At 43.8% G+C, this 17,127-nt stretch overlaps 1 protein-coding gene across 2 annotated transcripts in view; it reads right to left on the minus strand.

Moving 5' to 3' along the window:
- IL5RA (interleukin 5 receptor subunit alpha) overlaps positions 1-17,127 on the minus strand; it is a 39,749-nt gene continuing 22,622 nt past the window's right edge. For both annotated transcript variants that reach the window (XM_073901568.1, XM_073901569.1), the window contains exons 10-12: positions 10,475-10,571; positions 9,312-9,396; positions 1-5,177 (exon numbers count right to left, since the gene is read on the minus strand). In XM_073901568.1, the coding sequence (XP_073757669.1) occupies positions 5,091-5,177; positions 9,312-9,396; positions 10,475-10,571 (269 nt within the window). In that variant the 3' untranslated portion in view covers positions 1-5,090. The remainder of the gene's footprint in view (positions 5,178-9,311; positions 9,397-10,474; positions 10,572-17,127) is intronic.

Consider the following 17,127-nt stretch of genomic DNA (forward strand, 5'->3'; position numbering starts at 1 on the left):
TCCACCATAGAATGATTTTTATTGATTAAACATATTTCTCAAATTGGTTGCTTTGCTTAAAAAAAGAGAAAGAAATAAACAGCACACTCAAATGTAACATTTTGGATCCATTAAGCTATGTACAGATAAATATTGGCCCACAGGCCAAACCTGGCTCATTGCCTGGTTTTTGTACATAAAGATTTATTGGAACACAGCCACTCTCATTTATATACTGTCTGTGGCTGCTTTTGTGCTATCGTGGCAGAACTGAGCGGTTGCAGCGGAGAACAGATGGCTCTCACAGCTGAAGATATTTTCTATCTAGCTCTTTAAGAAGAAACTTGCTGACTTTTGAACTATGACACCAGTACTTCATTGTTGACTTCTTTCCTGCGATTCCCCCACACCCCTTCTCAGGTTTATGTTTTCTTTCATTTTCTCACCTGGCAGGGACAGCGCTTTGCTTTTAGTTTTAATGAATGAAACTAACCTGGTAACACACCTTCATGGTGAAGAGGGTCCACTGGAACTTTTAAATAACGCGCACGGGCCACGTGGGCTAATTTTGTTTCACCTGCCACTCATTTATCAAGAGCCAAATGGGTCGTACTGGCTCCCGAAGTTCAGCGGGAGCTCCACGGAACCCAAGGGATGAGCGGCCAGTGAGGTAGAGAGAGGCGTTTCGGGAAGGAGAGCCACACCAACTGTGAGTTCTTATTACTTCATTTTTAAGCTTTGGTGATGGTCTAATTTCTGGCTGTCGCTGTACAGCTTTAATAGATGAGTCTACCCATTAGAGCTTCATTCTTTCGAGCTAAGTTGAATATATGTAGCTTTTTCTGGTACACTTTTGAGAAATTCACTTTGTTTTTCATTGTCCAGCTAAATTCAGCCAGTTCCAATTCAGTGGTTAAGTACGTTGTTCTTGACCTCAACATGTCTCCACTTTAAATGAGACCAAAAAATTTTAAACAATACAGTAAGTGATAAAATAGAATCAAAAAGAAGTTACCTGGGGAATACAGAGTTTTCCTGGTGGCAAAGGACTAAAATTTAGAAGATAACAGTCAACCGATGAAGAAAAAGATTGAAAAGGCTTTTTCCACAGGAGAAAGCTTACGCAGAGGCATGGAGGGTTGAGAGAGCGTGGTGTTCGTTTTGGAGGGTTGCTCCTTGGGACTCTGGCCCGGGAGCTACTGAGGAGCTGTGTCCCAGGGGCCTTAGCATTGACAGGAGCTTTAACTTGAAGGTGATGGAGTTATCTGAGGGCCTTGGACAGGGGTGATGGAGGCAGATGTGCCTTTTATGTAGGTCCTCCCAAGAAAGAAAATACTGGAGGCCAGGATTTTAGTTGAGTTGTAATGGTCCTAGCTGAGAGATGATAAAGATGATATTGGGGACAAAGAATGAGAATATGGGGGCAGGGAATGAGAAGTGTACTCCTGTTCGATTTGTGGACTTAGACAATTCACCGTCATCTGTGTGAAACAGTTCTTGTTCTGAAGTGAATTTACATTCACATGTATTACCTAAAACAGAGGGCTACTGGCAAAAAGATAAGATTGCCTTCTGGTTCAATATAATCTTTGAAAAATGGCTTTCAAAAAGTTTGTATCCTGGAACTTTATTTGCAGGGTGTGGAGGCAGGAATAGCTACACGGTCATTGTCACAAAGATCCTTGGGCTAACACCAAGTCCTGTTCTAATTAGGTTTTTCACCTTGCCTTGTGCCACCAAAGATTGTTTTCAGTTCTCTGTTCTTGCTTCTAGACACCTACTTTTTCTTTAACAAATTAGCACCTAAGGTTTATTAATTCCACCAACAGATGGTCCTGACACATACAAGTCTCACCATGAAAACGTTTGGATTTTTTAATCAGGATGTTCTTTGCCCAAGTGGAATTCTTGCCCAGCCTGCATAAATAGCTTGAGGCCTTGAGGCATTTCAATAAGGCTCAGATGGCTGTGCTGTTGGCACACTGAACTTCCCCTCCAGGCTCCCTAGCACTTTCCCTATGCTGCGCTCAGAGAATTCCAACTGCCAAAGAAAGACATTGGACTAAAATCCTTATTGGAAAGGATGTCTTAGAGAAGCACAGTTTGTTCTGAGCGTGCAACCGAAGGCTCTTTGGGAGACAGCTGGCCCTCTCTCCTATCCTGGTGGGAGATGGAAAGAGGTGGGTGCCAGTGTCTAATCAACCTGTTGACGAGGGTATTTACTGTTCAGAGAATGTTCACACTCTGATTTGTCATGACAAGGCTAGTGAAAACTGGACAGAGCACTCAAAGCATGCCATATCCAAAGCCTAACTCCTTTTATACCGCATTTATACGTCACCACTTAGCCACATCATCAGCAAAAAAGGACTGGGGTACACTAGCCAGATGGTCGGGCACACATGTGTGTCCTGGTTATTTCCAATCATGTTCTCATTAGACACCCGTCTTCCTTTCCATGATATTATTATAGGCCTTGGTGATCTCTGCCAAATATCCCTCAGTTCCAACTACATTCAAGGACCTGTGCCAGGGTTGAAAGAGGGTTTAAAGGGTCCAGTGGTCCTAGACACCATAGATAAAAGGATGAATTTCACATAAGCCCCATCCTCCTGGAGCACACAGTTTGGGGAGACATCCAAACTGAATGGTATATCCTACAATGCAATAGCTCCAGGAGAGGGGCAAAGCCCAGAATGAAAACCCAGAGGCAGGATCAACCAAAATGTTTTTGAAGGCTTCACAGAGGAGACATGGGATTTGGGTTTCCAAAAAATGGGTAGGAGCTGAGCAGTGAGGAAGAGGAAGGTCATAATGCACTAGCGAGACCACATGGTCTACACTGTGTTGCTCCTGAAACACATAGACAAAGATCCAGATGGTGGTACTGGTTCAGCACGGTGACGGCTGGCCGCTGAGGTTGAGGGAGGCATCTCTGATGTGGAACACCACACCCAACAATGAAGACGCAGCCAAACTGGGGGCAGCTTCTTTCTCTTCCGGCCTCCTAGCAGAGGCAGTGGCCATAACCCTAGGTTTCTAGGTTCTGGTTATGAAAGACATCAGACAAGGAGCGATGAGCCCAAAAAGCGGCAATTTGGGGCAGGACTTTTCCATCACTTACTCCTTCAACAGTTGGTTTTCAAATTTTGGTATTCATCAGAAACACCCAGGGCTACTGTTCATGAAGTGTGACTGGGAAGTATCGGCATCACCTGGGAACTTACTAGAAATGCAGAATCTCAGACCCCACCCCAGACCTACTCAATCTGAAACTGATGTTGAGGCCCTACAATCTGTTTTAATGATACCTCCAGGTGATTCTAATGTGCTGGCAAGTTTCAGAATGTCTAAGAATGTTCACTAAAAATACAGGTCCTTGAACGCCACTCACAGAGATTCTGGATCAGTCAGATAATCAAACATTTTGCCAGTGATTGCAGCACCTCCATGGGCCATGCCCTCCTGGTCCCACCTCTAAGCAAGCTTCAACTTTTTTCCAGCAGTCCTCTCTACCGGGCTCACTTGAGCCTGGTAGTCAACCCTTCATCGTGCACTTTCTTCAGTGATTGCACCTGTAAAATGGGGCAGTGATACAAATGATGTGGGCATCTCAGGATTGGAGATGATGTGTGTGAAGTATCTGGTATGGTTCCCAACCCTTGGGATCTTAGCTCAGGCTCCTATAACAAAGAACCATACTCTGGGTGACTTATAAACAACAGGAATTTGTTTGGTTCTGAAGTCTGGTGTTCCCAGTTCAAGGTGTCAGCATGGCAGGGTTCTCGGGAGAGCCCTCATACTCGTTGCAGAATGCCAACTTCTCATATCTTTACATAGGGGAAAGAACCCCCCCCCGGGGTCCCTTTTAAAGAGTACTAATTCCCTTCATGAGGGCTCCACCCTCAATGATATAATCACTGCTCAAAGACCGCCACCTCCTAATACCATCACATTGGGGTATAGAGTTTCAACATGAATTGGAGGGGGATGGGCACAAATATTCAGTCCATAATACTTGGAAACTGTGTGCTGCCATACAGGGGGTTTGGAACACTGTGACCTCCTTTCCCTGTCCTAAGCTCCCTACTCCAGGCCCAGGTACCATCAGCACTGTTGGGGTCCTTCCGAGTTCTAACTGTTCCTCCTACCTCCTCTCTCCCCTAGATGAACCTGTATGTACTTGGTTCTACCTATAGCCCATCACCCATCACGAAGGCCTCCAATCTAGATGCAAACTCATATAGGAGGATGTAGAGAGGATGTCTAGATTGGGATGTTTGATGGGATGCTTGTAGGATTGACCCAGAGCTACTTGACCAGCACCCGAGAAGTTGCTCCAAAATATGCGCAAGCCAACATCTCTCCAGAAAGTTCATTGTTGATTGGGCAATCCCCTTCCCAACCCAATTCTACCTAATGCCTTTGTCAGTATATTCCCAAATATCAAAGCTGCCTTCAAGAATATAATCTCAAATATAGAATCCTATTCTCTGCTTTGGTATGGAGTGATATATTAGCTCTTCACATTTGTAGTGAGTTTGCCTCAAGTTGTGCTTCCTAAATCATAGATAGCCCGCCCACCCCCCACACTACTTGAAAGAAAAGGTATTCTAGAACTCGGGGGCGGGGGGGGGGGAAGCACCATGGCTCCCACTTGTTCTAGGAAAGACAGCCTCGAATCTACGTTCATAATGAACTCCAGGCTGGTGCAAAATGCTTTCTTGCTGATATTTCAGCTGAGTATTACCATTGGCAGCTTCAGCTATAAAACGGGCTCTGCCAGTTGACATCAGCCTTAAAAACTGTCTTTTGCACAAAGTTTCAGGCAAGTAATGTAAATCACAAAGATTGGCAGGTGAGGAGTTGGTACCCTGCGGAGTGGGAAGAAAAGACATGGCAGAATAGTCAGATTCATCAATCGCCCTGAGTGAGCAAGGAGTTTTTGAAGAAGCATCCACGCTTTTAAGAGATTTGTCTGGCTGTATTGCCTTGCAGCTAAACTGAGTGTTTAGTAAATTCGGAACTCTTCTTAGCCAAGAAACAACAGTTCCCGTTCTTATCACTGAGGCATGTGAGTGAGTTCATTTTTGAGAATGTTACAGTGCCAATCAAAACACGGAATCTTCTAGGGTCTCAAGTCCAGGCTCTTCCACGTAACTTATGACTTCAATTTCTGTTTCGTTGGAAACAGTTTTCTGTAAAACAAAACATCCTCCCTTAAATGTCTTTTAGTACACTTTTTGTTCTCTTGAATTTCTTTACAATTGTTTTTTAAGTGTATTTTGCTTATAAAAATAGTAAATGTTCACTAAGAAAATAGGGAAAATGAGAAGAAAACGAAATCTATCCATCAACCTATCTCCCAAACACAGCCCGTTGTTTCCCTCCAGCCTTGTTTTCTAGGTACAAAGTTACCTTTACAGTTAAATGAAGGCAAATGGATAGTCAGCTTCATAAATTGCTTTCTGTGTAACATGTAATATTTTAAAATATATACTCTTGGGCTGCATCATTGAATAGCTCCACCATTTTTCATTCATAGTTTATTGTTTCCCCTTAAATTTAGATATGTGTTTGTCTAATTTCAGCTAATACAATGCTATTAATTAGAAACTTTGTGACAGAAATCCCCTACAAGAACTATTTTTCTACCTTGTTTACTCATTCAACACATTTTTAAAAAGATTTTATTTATTCAAGAGAGCATGCATGCGCATGCGTGCACACATGGGGTGAGGGGAGGGGGGCAGAGGGAGAAGGGAGCTGAGCAGGGAGCCCAACGTAGGCTCAATCCCAGGCCCCAAGATCATGACCTGAGCCAAAGGCAGATGCTTAACTGACAGAACCACCCAGGTGCCCCTCATTTAACATATTTTTTAATACCTGTAATACCTACTGTACTTTAGACACTGCCGTGCATTGAGTATGCAGTGACAGAGCAGATGTGCTCTCTGCCTTAGGTACTAGAATTTAAATGGTTTATATTTCATTTTGGAAGGAACCCTCTCTAGCTACCATTGTAGAAATAAGGAACAGCTGGAAACTAACTGGTCTCTAACAAATCTAAAACACAAGATACATTTTTTTTAAACAAAAAGACACCTTCTTTGTAATTGATAAATGTCAACTTCTGCCCCTTCCGTCTCCCCCCCCTCCCCACCTCTCCCTGACAGTACCTGTCTCTTGAATGTTACAAAACAATTTCTAACTTGGGTCTGGAAAAGCAAAAACTTGCTTAATGAGAGCTCAGGGATGGCAGATATCCTCCAAATCCCAGGACTCTGGGTACCCACACCAAGCTCAGAGACGCTGGTTGTAATTGAAAGCAGAAAGATTCCTTTCCCTCTCACTAAAGGCTTCCTAGTGGGATGCAAAACCAAAACCATCATTGCCAATAGCACTAATTGGTCCCCTCCGTCATCCTTGCAGCAGAGGCCCCAAGACTGAGTCCGAAGGGCTTTACCTTCAGAGCTACAGGCTGGGGCACTGCTACATGGGGCCCAGGCTGTGGTCAGCTCTGCCCTTGCTTGCATATGAATACCAGGTGGAGAATTGAAGCTGAGGCCATAGGGCTGACAGCATTATGGGGCAATATTTCATTTTCTGAGTTCTACTTGCTATCTCTGTCAGTCTCTCTCTTGTCTTTTTTTACATGAAACTCAACAATGTGAGAAGAAAGTAAGTTGTCTGAGGAGCCTAGCAGTGCTGAGCTATGACATTAATCCTTTGCTTATTTTGAAACCAGCCTGTCTCCCCCAAGTTGTTATTTTGCACACATGACTTGATTTTAATTAACAACAAACCACAAGCTTATACAATAAGCTTTTAAGCCAGTTTCTTTCACCAACTTCAGAATATTAAAGAAAATCTTTGGGGGCTCTATAGGGAAATTAGATACCAGCATTAAGATGTTCCACTAAGAGCCAAGACAAATGACTTCAGTGGACTGCTAAAATCAAATGTAGTTTTTTGGGGATGAGTATGCCGGAGCAAGCGGGGGGGATCGACAGCACAAATTCAGATGAAACCAAAACAAGGTTTCACACTGGAGTCCACCCTTCTTCCAGAAAAGCTATGGGTTAACAAAAGCAAAGCCCGTGTTCCCTGATAAAGGAGAACTCCGGATGGAGGTAAGGACAGAGTGGTTCTTCTGTCTGACTCCATTCTTTGCCTGATTAAGTTCACAACTACTATGGTCTATAATTATTCCAAACACCTAAATCAAGAACTCTAAAGGTCACAGCTTATTGAAATGATCCATTTCAGTGAGTGAGTGACCCTTAACTGCCCTACAAACAATCACTAGTTTATTCATCCATTCATGAAACACTTCATTAGAGAACTAAATTTGTTAAGAAAATAGCTTGATCTACATGAGGGATCTGCAAACTACAGCCTGTGGGTAGAATCTGGCTTATTGCCTGTTTTTGTAAATAAAGTTTTGTTGGCCAGAGCCAATCTTGTTCATTTGCATACTGTCTATGGCTGCTTTCACACCAGGATGGCAGCATTGAATAGTTGAGAGAAACCATTGGCTGTTAGGTACTTACTATCTGGCTCTTTATAGAGAAAATTTGCTGACCCCTAATCTAAATAACCACTTAATTTAAGGACAGATTTGACAAAGTGTGTAATAACTATACACTGAAAATCACAAAACATTGCTGAGAGAAATTAAAACCTAAATAGGTCGATGATATTTTGTGTTTGTGGAGTACGATGCTATGTCATGTTTACAGATTGGGAAACTCATTTTTATTTTTTATTTTTTTAAAGATTTTATTTGAGAGAGAGAATGAGAGAGAGCACAAGAGGGAAGAGGGTCAGAGGGAGCAGCAGACTCCCCGCCGAGCAGGGAGCCTGATGCGGGACGCGATCCTGGGACTCCAGGATCATGACCTGAGCTGAAGGCAGTCGCTTAACCAACTGAGCCACCCAGGCGCCCTGGGAGACTCATTTTTAAGATGTCACTTCTCCCCACATTAACCTACAGTACAACACAATCCTAATCAAGATCCCAGCAGCTTTTTTGGTAGAAATTAATAAAGTTGCTCTAAAATTTATATGGGAATGCAAAACAAAACACCTAGAATAACCAAAACAACTTTGGGGAAAAAATCATGTTTGGGGGCACCTGGGTGGCTCAGTTGGTTGCGCTTCCAACTCTTGGTTTCAGCTCAGGTCCTGATCTCAGAGTCTTGGCATCGAGCCCCGAGGAGGGCTCTGCGCAAAGCATGGAGTCCGCTTGAGATTCTCTCTCTCTCTCTCTCTCTCACTCTCTCTCCCCCTCCCGCTCATGTGCTCTCTCTCTCTCTTTCTCAGGTAAATCTTTTTTTAAGATTTTATTTGATAGAGCACAAGCAGGCAGAGCAGCAGACAGAAGGAAAGGGAGAGGGAGAAGCAGGCTCCCCACTGAGCAGGGAGCCCAATACGGGGCTTGATCCCAGGACCCTGGGATCATGACCTGAACCAAAGGCAGATGCTTAACCAACTGAGCCACCCAGGTGCCCCTTAAATAAATAAATCTTTTTTAAAAAAAAAATCCTGTTTGGAAGGCTTACACTAACCTGATCCCCAGGTTCACAATAAAGTGATAGTAATCAAGATCACATTGGCATAATGATACGCAAACAGATCAATGAAAGCAAATAGATAGTCCAGAAGTAGACCCACACATATACAGATAACTGATTTTCAACAAAGATGCCAAGACAATTCACTGGGGAAAGGATTTTTTTTTTCACAAAATGATGCCAGAATAATTGGGCAGCCATGTGTAAGTGAGCATTCAGTTAAGCCTAAGTGCTCTGAATGGCAAATAGGGCCTAAGGAAATACATATTTGGGAAAGTCATTTGCCTTCTCTATGGTTCTTTATACTAAGGACCTAGGAAAAGTTCCTCTGAAAAATGTTATTAGGGTATCCATGTGCAGAAACACGGGTTCTTAAAACATCAGAGCTAAACAGGACATTGGACCATCTCCTGTATGCCCCTTGACTATATAGAAAAAGAAGTCAGGGCTCATGGAATTGAAGGAGTTGCCCAAGCTCAGTTAAGAGATGGCTGATAGAAAAAATTCCAGTCTGACTGGTGAGGACACTTATAACTGAGCAGGACCTTTCCAATACTCCAAGACAGTAATGAACATATGTAACATAACATTGATCCAAAGAGCAGAATGACTAAAGCGACATAAAGTTGCTGCCTTCCCCGCCCCACAAGGCTAGACACTCTGCCTTGGAATATGGAAAACCAGTAACCTGATGACCAGTCCCTAGAGACCCAACCCTGGGCAGATAGGACCCATCATAAGAACCTTCAACATTACCTCAGGGCTGACGATTAGAAAGAAATCTTTAATACTATTTTTTGGTGCTGGAACCGGTGGAAACAGCCTGGTCCATAAGTGACCTCTGAAAACAGTAAAACAGAAAATTAGGTGAGCAAAATCATCCTTTCTTGTCTTTCAGTATCAACTCGACAAATTGACCTAGTTAATCTCAGGACTTGCTGTTCTATAAATTCAAAACCTTTATTGACCAAGAGTTAAAAATACCTGTATTATAATATTAGTTGGGCTATGATGTGGCTTCTGGATCATCCAAGAAAGATATGATAGTGATTGCTTCATGGTGGTCCATGTTTTCAGGCCTAATTTCTGAACATGGGTGATGTGTAAGCCCTTGTGCCCCACCACTAACTACAGTGCTGGAACCAGCCCCTTACCCATCCGTGCTGGCTCAGAGTTTGCTTTGTTTTCCTCTCTGTTGAACTGCCACCCTCCAACCCACAGAATATAACATTTATAATAATGAAGCTCTTTAAAACCTAAGTCATTTTCTAAATTATGAAAGAACTGAGACAGAACATGTTCTTAAGCCTCCTAAATGGCACTTTGCCTTACTGAATGCCAAAGTGGATGAGGAGTTCTTATGGAGCCATTTGCAGCCTCGAGGATTGGTCACCAGATCTGCATCACCTTTCTGCAATCTGTGTTTGACCAAAGGGCAATCAGTCACTCAGGGACTGAAGAGTATGGGTAGGAGTTGGCACCTCCTAATTGGAGATCATACCATGAGAGGCATTGGGGTGATTTCAGTCTCTAGGGGGCTGCCTTCCTTTACCCAAGCTATAGAAGGAGTCTGCTAGTGGCTCAACTAAGAACACCAAATACTGAGTGGGAAGGAAGTAAAGGAGTAAAAAGAACATGAAAGTAAAAGGCTTCACAGAAATGAATACATTGTCAAATTCAGGAAGGGTGTGTAATGGCTGAGGGGCAGTGTTGTGCTCTGTCTGGTTTCCATAAATCACCTAAGGATGTTTCTCACTTTTTAATTTGGCCCATACTCATCTTGGAAAGGCTGTACAGATGACACCAAAGCACTGTAAATTCCATCTGATAACAAGCACCCTAGTGGATGCATGGCAAAAGTGTAAAAATTCAATACTCAGACCTCATTGGAAACACTGAAATAAAAAAAAAATACCTACATTTTACAGATGAGGGTGAAAATTAACACGATGAAGCAGATGGTTGCCATAAGCACGATGAGAAACCATTCTGTGGAGAGCTTCTGATCATCATTTCCTGATGGAAAAAGAGAGAAATCAGAGCTAGAATCAGCTGCAGATATGCAAAATGACTAGAGGCAGGCATCAGAAAGCTTGGGTTTGAGTTGCCAGTTGAGCCTGCTGGGTGAGGCTGGGCAAGTAGTTTAGCCTTCCTGAGCCTGAGATTTTTCATGAGGGTGAAATGAGGCCACTTTTAATATTAAAACATTATTTAGTCAGCCTGCAGATATTTATGGACCACACTTGACGTAATACTGCCTCCTGAATCTTGAAGCTTATCAGCTTTGGGTGAGTAGTAAGTTTTTTAGATAGAAAAGCTATAAAAGGTAAGCCCTCTTAGAAATCTAATTGCATTATAATAAAAATAGTATACAAAGTTGGAAACTTAAGTTGTAGAGGAAGTAAATGATGGAATAATACTCAGAGTTAACCCTAAAGGCATCAGACTCTGCTAGAAATACTTTGCAATCTTAATTATGCTCAATACCACTTAACCATTATTCCCATTTCACAGATAGAAAAGTAGAAGCAAATTGCCATTAAGTCAATATAAATATGTTGCATACCATCTTACTCTACAGTTAAATTTGCTTTTTATCTGCATTTAAGGACAGATTCTTCTATTAGTTTTGATGATATCTTTGGGATGTGTGATTATTTTTTAAGGTGCTGGAAATGCTTTCAGGAAAAGCCCCAGGTCCTTAACCACATGGTTTTTAAAGAGGTAATGCACCTGTTAAACTGCCTGATTCACTTCCAGAGAATAAGGCAAATCTTGCCTTATCTCCCTGGATACTAGTTTGCTTTCTGTGGGAGAGGCCACTCACTAATTCATTCCTTTTTCACCCGTTTAATAAATATTAGACTCCATTTCTATGTTTGGCACTGCACAGGTTGCTGGGAGCTGAGTTAAAAGCACACATGTGGGCTCTCCCTGTGTGCTATTTAGATCCATCAAAGAAGAAAGGCTCTAAGCAAATAATGACACGGGTAATGACTTAAAGCAGGCTGCGCTAAGTGTGTGGGGGATAGTCAAACCACACTGCACCAGAAGAAAGGGGCCCCAAACCTCAGTTTGCCATTGTTTCTTTTATAAAAAGAAAAGTAAGTGGAACTTTCAAGTCCTAAGCCTTCCGAAAGCTCCAACATAACTTCAGACTCAAAACATTCAATATATCAAGAGGGAGAGATGTCTTGAGGATTTAATGCTAGTGAGTCCAACTTTGCCTTGATCTCTTGCTTTTTTGCCTCCTGAGAACTCTTATTTGGGATTTATCTTCTACTTTCCCAAAGCTTCAATCCCTCCTTCATCTCTTCCCTTCTGCTTTCAAATATTCATAGAGTCCTTTATCTTGAATAAGCCATTACTTTGTTCTGCCATCTCTCCCAACTATCATCAAATACCTGCCTACTTCATTTCCCAGCCTAGTTTCTTGAATAAGGGATTCAGGCTGCTTCATTTCCCGCCTCAGAAACTGCTTTTTTATTTGCTGGTGGCTGCCTCCTAGTCGAATCTAAAGGGCACGTGGTTTCTTTTTCCAACTATTTTGCCTGGCCTCCTTCATGAATTTCAGACATGATGGTTGTGCCCACCTTGAAACCAAGTCATTGGCTCTTTTACCCAATATTGCCCTTCCTCAGCGGCATTTCCTTCTTCCCTTTTTAATTTTAACTGACCTCTCAGCTCAGGTCTGGACCCTTGGGTCTTTTCCACTGGAAAGCTTGTTGAACAGAGCTGCATCTCTGAACTCCGTGCATTCTTCTCCCTGGTCTTTATTCCTGGCCCATCCCTAACAACACAGCTCTACTTGTAGATCTGAAACTGCCCCTGTGTGAAACCCACTTAGATGTTCCTCCAAGCTGACAACATTGAAAATTAAGCTTATGCTCTCCTTCACATCAAAACACCTTCTCTCACTGACTTCCCCATGATGGTCTCCCTACTGGGATCCTTGGAAGTCACTCTGATTCTTACTATTCTCTACAGCCCTGCCTCCTTTCTCCACGGACTCAGTTTACATCATCACATCATACCCACTCATAAAAGTAAGAGAGGCCTGCCTTTGTCCTATGCATGCATCCTTGCCTGGTGCGGAAGTCTGGTTTCTCAGCCTCCAGTGGAGGTCACCATTCTGGCCCTCCATTCCCTCGTCTATAAAAACAAGCAAGTTGAAATACATGATCCTTAAGATCTGTGCCAAGTCAGCTTCTTTTCTAATACCACTGACTCTATCCAGGCCACTGTCATTTCCTATGTACTTACCTTTGACACAATCGATTTTAGAAAAGTAGTTGTTTGTGTTGCTGAAGTTCTGAAAATTGTCATAAAGTATACAAAATAAAAACAGTAATCAGAAGTAACTAACAGCTTATTTTCTGTACATACTTTTTCATTTTTTTTCCTCAGCGTTCATAGGTACCAGACGCTGTGCAAGGTGCTCAGCATGCATTTTAGTGTAATTCTCACAATAGTGTGTCAAGGTGGGCACCACTATCCTCATTTGGCAGATGGAGAAACTGGAGCAGAGAGGGGCCGACTCAGTCCACTGAGGACACAGCTCGCAGGGGGAGCTGGGATCCAAGCCTGGGACTGGCTGAGCCGTAATGCTCTTAACCATGATGCAGGGATCCCATTCCACTGCCCATTATCCCCAAACTGAGGATACAAACGACCCAGACAGGAGCTCCGCTTAAGACATCCTAAGCATTTCCCTATCACTGAACACTCTCCTGAGAGTCATCTTCCCAGCTGTATACCACTTCCCTGCAGGGAAGCACTCTTTCACTGTGGGATCCCCACCGTTGGACATAGCTAAGTTGGCGGGCTGTGCTCCAACAGTAGGGGGCTGCATTGCAAACTAGCATTCCCCCTGATGTCCTTAGGCTGCATGCAGTTGGGACTGAATCACTTTATTAAAAACCTATGACCATTGTATCTTTAAGTTTTAAGGGTTTGTTTTTGTTTTTAGAGAGAGCAGAAGCAGGGGAGGAGGGGCAGAGGGAGAAAGAGAACACACAGCAGAGTCCACACCCAGCACAAAGCCCGATGCAGGGCTCAATCTCACGATCCTGACATCATGACCTGAGCTGAAATTGGGAGTCAGGTTTAACTGACTGAGCCATGCAGGCGCCCCAAGTTTGGGGTATTTATACCTATTATTTTACAAAGAGGCATTAGTCATACTTTGTAAAATGATAATCAAGGAGGCAAAACTTTCATTTTCCCAAATGCCACAGATACTGGAAGGTTCTAGAACTAAAACTCAGTGGTCTGGGTTGTGACTGAGCATCCTGTTAAACCTAGTTTTTATTGCGCTGGCTCATAGCTAATGTAAAGAGCGACTGGGATGAACTAATACCATCAAATGCCATCTAGCTTTATTTCCCAGTCTGATGTCCTGAAAAAGGGATTTTTCTGCTTCATTTCCCCATTTCTGGAACCCACCATTCCATACTCTTAACCATTTTTCATGTACCTTAATAAATACATTCAGAAACTCCGGACGCCTATTCCATGTACGGAATATAAATTTAGCAAGGGGTATGTCAGCAGAAAAAAAAGTTATCCTGTTTACAACCACGTTTAGCAGGTAAAGTGTAGGTCCCGCAGAAAGAAAGAGACATGTTGTAATATTATCAGGGTCACACACTTGCTCCCATTTGTGTCTCAAATTGTGAAATACCTTGTAGTCAGATATGCCGAGCGCTGATAATAGTACCGTTCACTTCTGACCATGATTACAAAAATCTTTTCAGTTAAGCCACTCTCCAGGTATTCACTTCGGCTCTCATTTTGATAAAGCTTTTCACTGAATTAGCAAAAAATACAAAGGCAACTGATTTTATTTCATTCAGTCAAAAAATTTATTGATGCATGCAAGGTGCTACGTGGGAAGCAAAGTCATGGTCGCTGCCTGGAGGGAGTTGGCAAATGAGTTGTTTCTCCTGGCCTGGCTTCTGCAGTGTTCCTGATGCGCCTTAGAAAGACTCCCCTACCACAAGTGAGAACAGAGCTCCCCCCAAGAGAAGAGAGCCAAGGTCAGCGCTACCGTGCAGAAACTTAGGTTTCTGCCTTAGGCAGGTAAACTTAGTACAAGGAAAAGTTTTCACATACTCACTGCCACATGGAAATTACTTGTGGATTATCTACTGTTTAATTATTAATGCAAAAGTCTTGAGTCAGTTATATAAATGAGTGAATTAAAGTTAGCATCGACTCTGATTTCACTGAAGGTAGAAAAAAGGGGAACAGGCCCCAAGGGCAGTACATATGTCCTTTGGGTCAAAGTGATAAAAAAAATTTCAATACTGAAAAGTTGGGAGGCCCCTGAATATATCATTAATTTGAATTATGGGGTCTCTGGCCTTGGAGATTTTCTTAAGAAAAAGGATTTCCAGATAACTTGAATCTTTTCTCTGACTCAAGGAGAATGCCTTTCCTACCCTAAAACGGAAGCCACAGATGTTTCTTTTCAGGAAATTGAAGGCCCCTGCTATTTAGTTATGCAGAGATGTTTTAGAAAGAGGAAGTCACACCATCGGTCCTTCTAAGGAGAAGAAGCCCTCCAGACCCTCCACCGCATTCCTGGATGCTCTTCTGACATTGTCAATTTAGAGCATTTGGGAGCTTAGCAGTCTGGCTTCTGGTGACCTTGGCTATCATTTTTGATTTCTCACCCATTTTACCTTGAAAACAAACCAGCTGCTGAAAATTCTGTTCTGTGACGTGGCAGCGTGTGGGGTGGGGGTGGGACGCCGCATGGGAGGGGAAGGGAATGGGATGGTAGGTAGGCGGACTAAAACCTAGGCACCGGACCCGACTTAATCCCTTCATCCGCGTCTGGCTGTTTCCAGAGCTTCGTCCAATCGCTTACCCCCTGACGCTGCGACCCCTCTTGGCGCAGGAGTCTGGCATCTATGGAGCTCAGGCTAATAACTCCGAGGAGGGTCAATTTGGCGTGGAAGCCTGTTCCACCTTCAACTGTCCATACACGTATGGCTCTCAGTGCTTCCATATTGATTTTGAATCTGACTTCAGACTTAACAATAGGTTTCAAGGGGAAAGAGCTAATTAGTAAATTGATGCGACTTTTCCAATGAAGCAACCCTGCTCTGTGCTCATAGAACCAGCGGGTGCTGTGAGAACGCAAGCGGCACCACCAGCTGCCAGGACACAGGATACGCATGCGTCGGTTTACGAAGCTGCCCGTGGCTCGCCTCTCGTTGCAAGGAGAGGCTGCGGCATCGTTCACCAGCAGCACCCAACACCAGGTCACGGGCTCCCAATGCAAGCAAAAGTCAGAAGCAGCGCTTTAGCCGGGGGAGTTTTCTGAGGCAACTGTCAAGTGGGCTGTGGGGTTTACCTGGTTTAGGGAGAAAAAAAGGCAGTAAATGCAGCCCCAGTGGACAAAACTCAGGGTAGTCCAGGGCCCAGAGCAAGACAGACAAAACGTGCCCCGTGTTCCTCTGTGGAAACGGGGCTCAAGTAGACTGAAACACGGAGAGGAAATGGAGACTGTGCATGCGTGCGCACCAGTGTGTTCGGGATTCTCGAGACAGCTCGCTGCGGGGCTGTTCCTTACCCCCCCCGGGACCAGGCGCGATGAAGTGGAGTAGAGAACTTGTTTTTGCTGTTCTCTGCTTTGCAGGCTTTCCTACACAGCGCTCCCCATACTCCCAGGCTCCCGGAACTTTGTTCCCTAAGGGGCTGCTGCGCCTGTTCCGTTAGCCGGCTAGCAAGCTCCATTGAAAGCCGGCTGCGGGCATCGCGTACAAATAAGAAACGAGAGGGTGAAGGGATGTCAGCCTGGTTTGGTTACTCGCCCCCGAGGCGACCTTGAGCAGGTGTCCTCTCCAGCTTCCGCTGCCTACTTTGTGAAATGGGTAAGGACTGAAGGAGTTGGTAGATGTAAAGTCGTCCGCCCGGTGCTGGTACACAATAGGGGTGCTCAATAAATATTAGTCATTATAATTGCAATTAAACACACTGTGTCAGAACTGAAGAGTCAAGAGGATTTCCCTAAGTCGTCAAAGCAAAACTAAAATTCGAGGGCTGTCAGAATTCTCAGAATGCAGAGTAATGAGCTCAGCCCTGGAGGGGAAAGGAAGGCACTGAATAATCCAGATACTAGGAAAATAGGAACACAAGGCCTGTAGGGTCCTAATCCTCAAGGGTCTACGTTAAAATGAAATTACTGACAACTTGATCATGGGCTGGCAGAGCATCACCCTTTCACAAACCCCGGCTCCCACTGCCCATCTTCCTGCCTCCGTTTCGCTGGCTGGCACCAAGACCTCTGGGATGTGAACGCATGACAGGGTGGGAAGCCAGCCCTTTGGCTTTTGGTTCCAGACCCAGGTCTACCACTTCCTTGCTCTATCACTTTGGGCATTTCCTTGACTTCTCTGCATCTTTTTTCACATAATCTGTAAACCCACGTAATTAAGGAAATCCTTTGTTTGTGAAGATACACAAGATAGCGTAGGTGAATGTGCCTAGCACAGTGCCTGCCTCAACAGTCGAGTGCTTCCTTCCTCTGAGCTGTTGTCCCATCTGCTGGGCCCTTTGTGGG

Source organism: Callorhinus ursinus, unplaced genomic scaffold (assembly GCF_003265705.2).
Source record: "Callorhinus ursinus isolate GAN/ISIS: 27379988/994484 unplaced genomic scaffold, GSC_fseal_2.0 scaffold15, whole genome shotgun sequence".
NCBI classification, from domain to species: domain Eukaryota; kingdom Metazoa; phylum Chordata; class Mammalia; order Carnivora; family Otariidae; genus Callorhinus; species Callorhinus ursinus.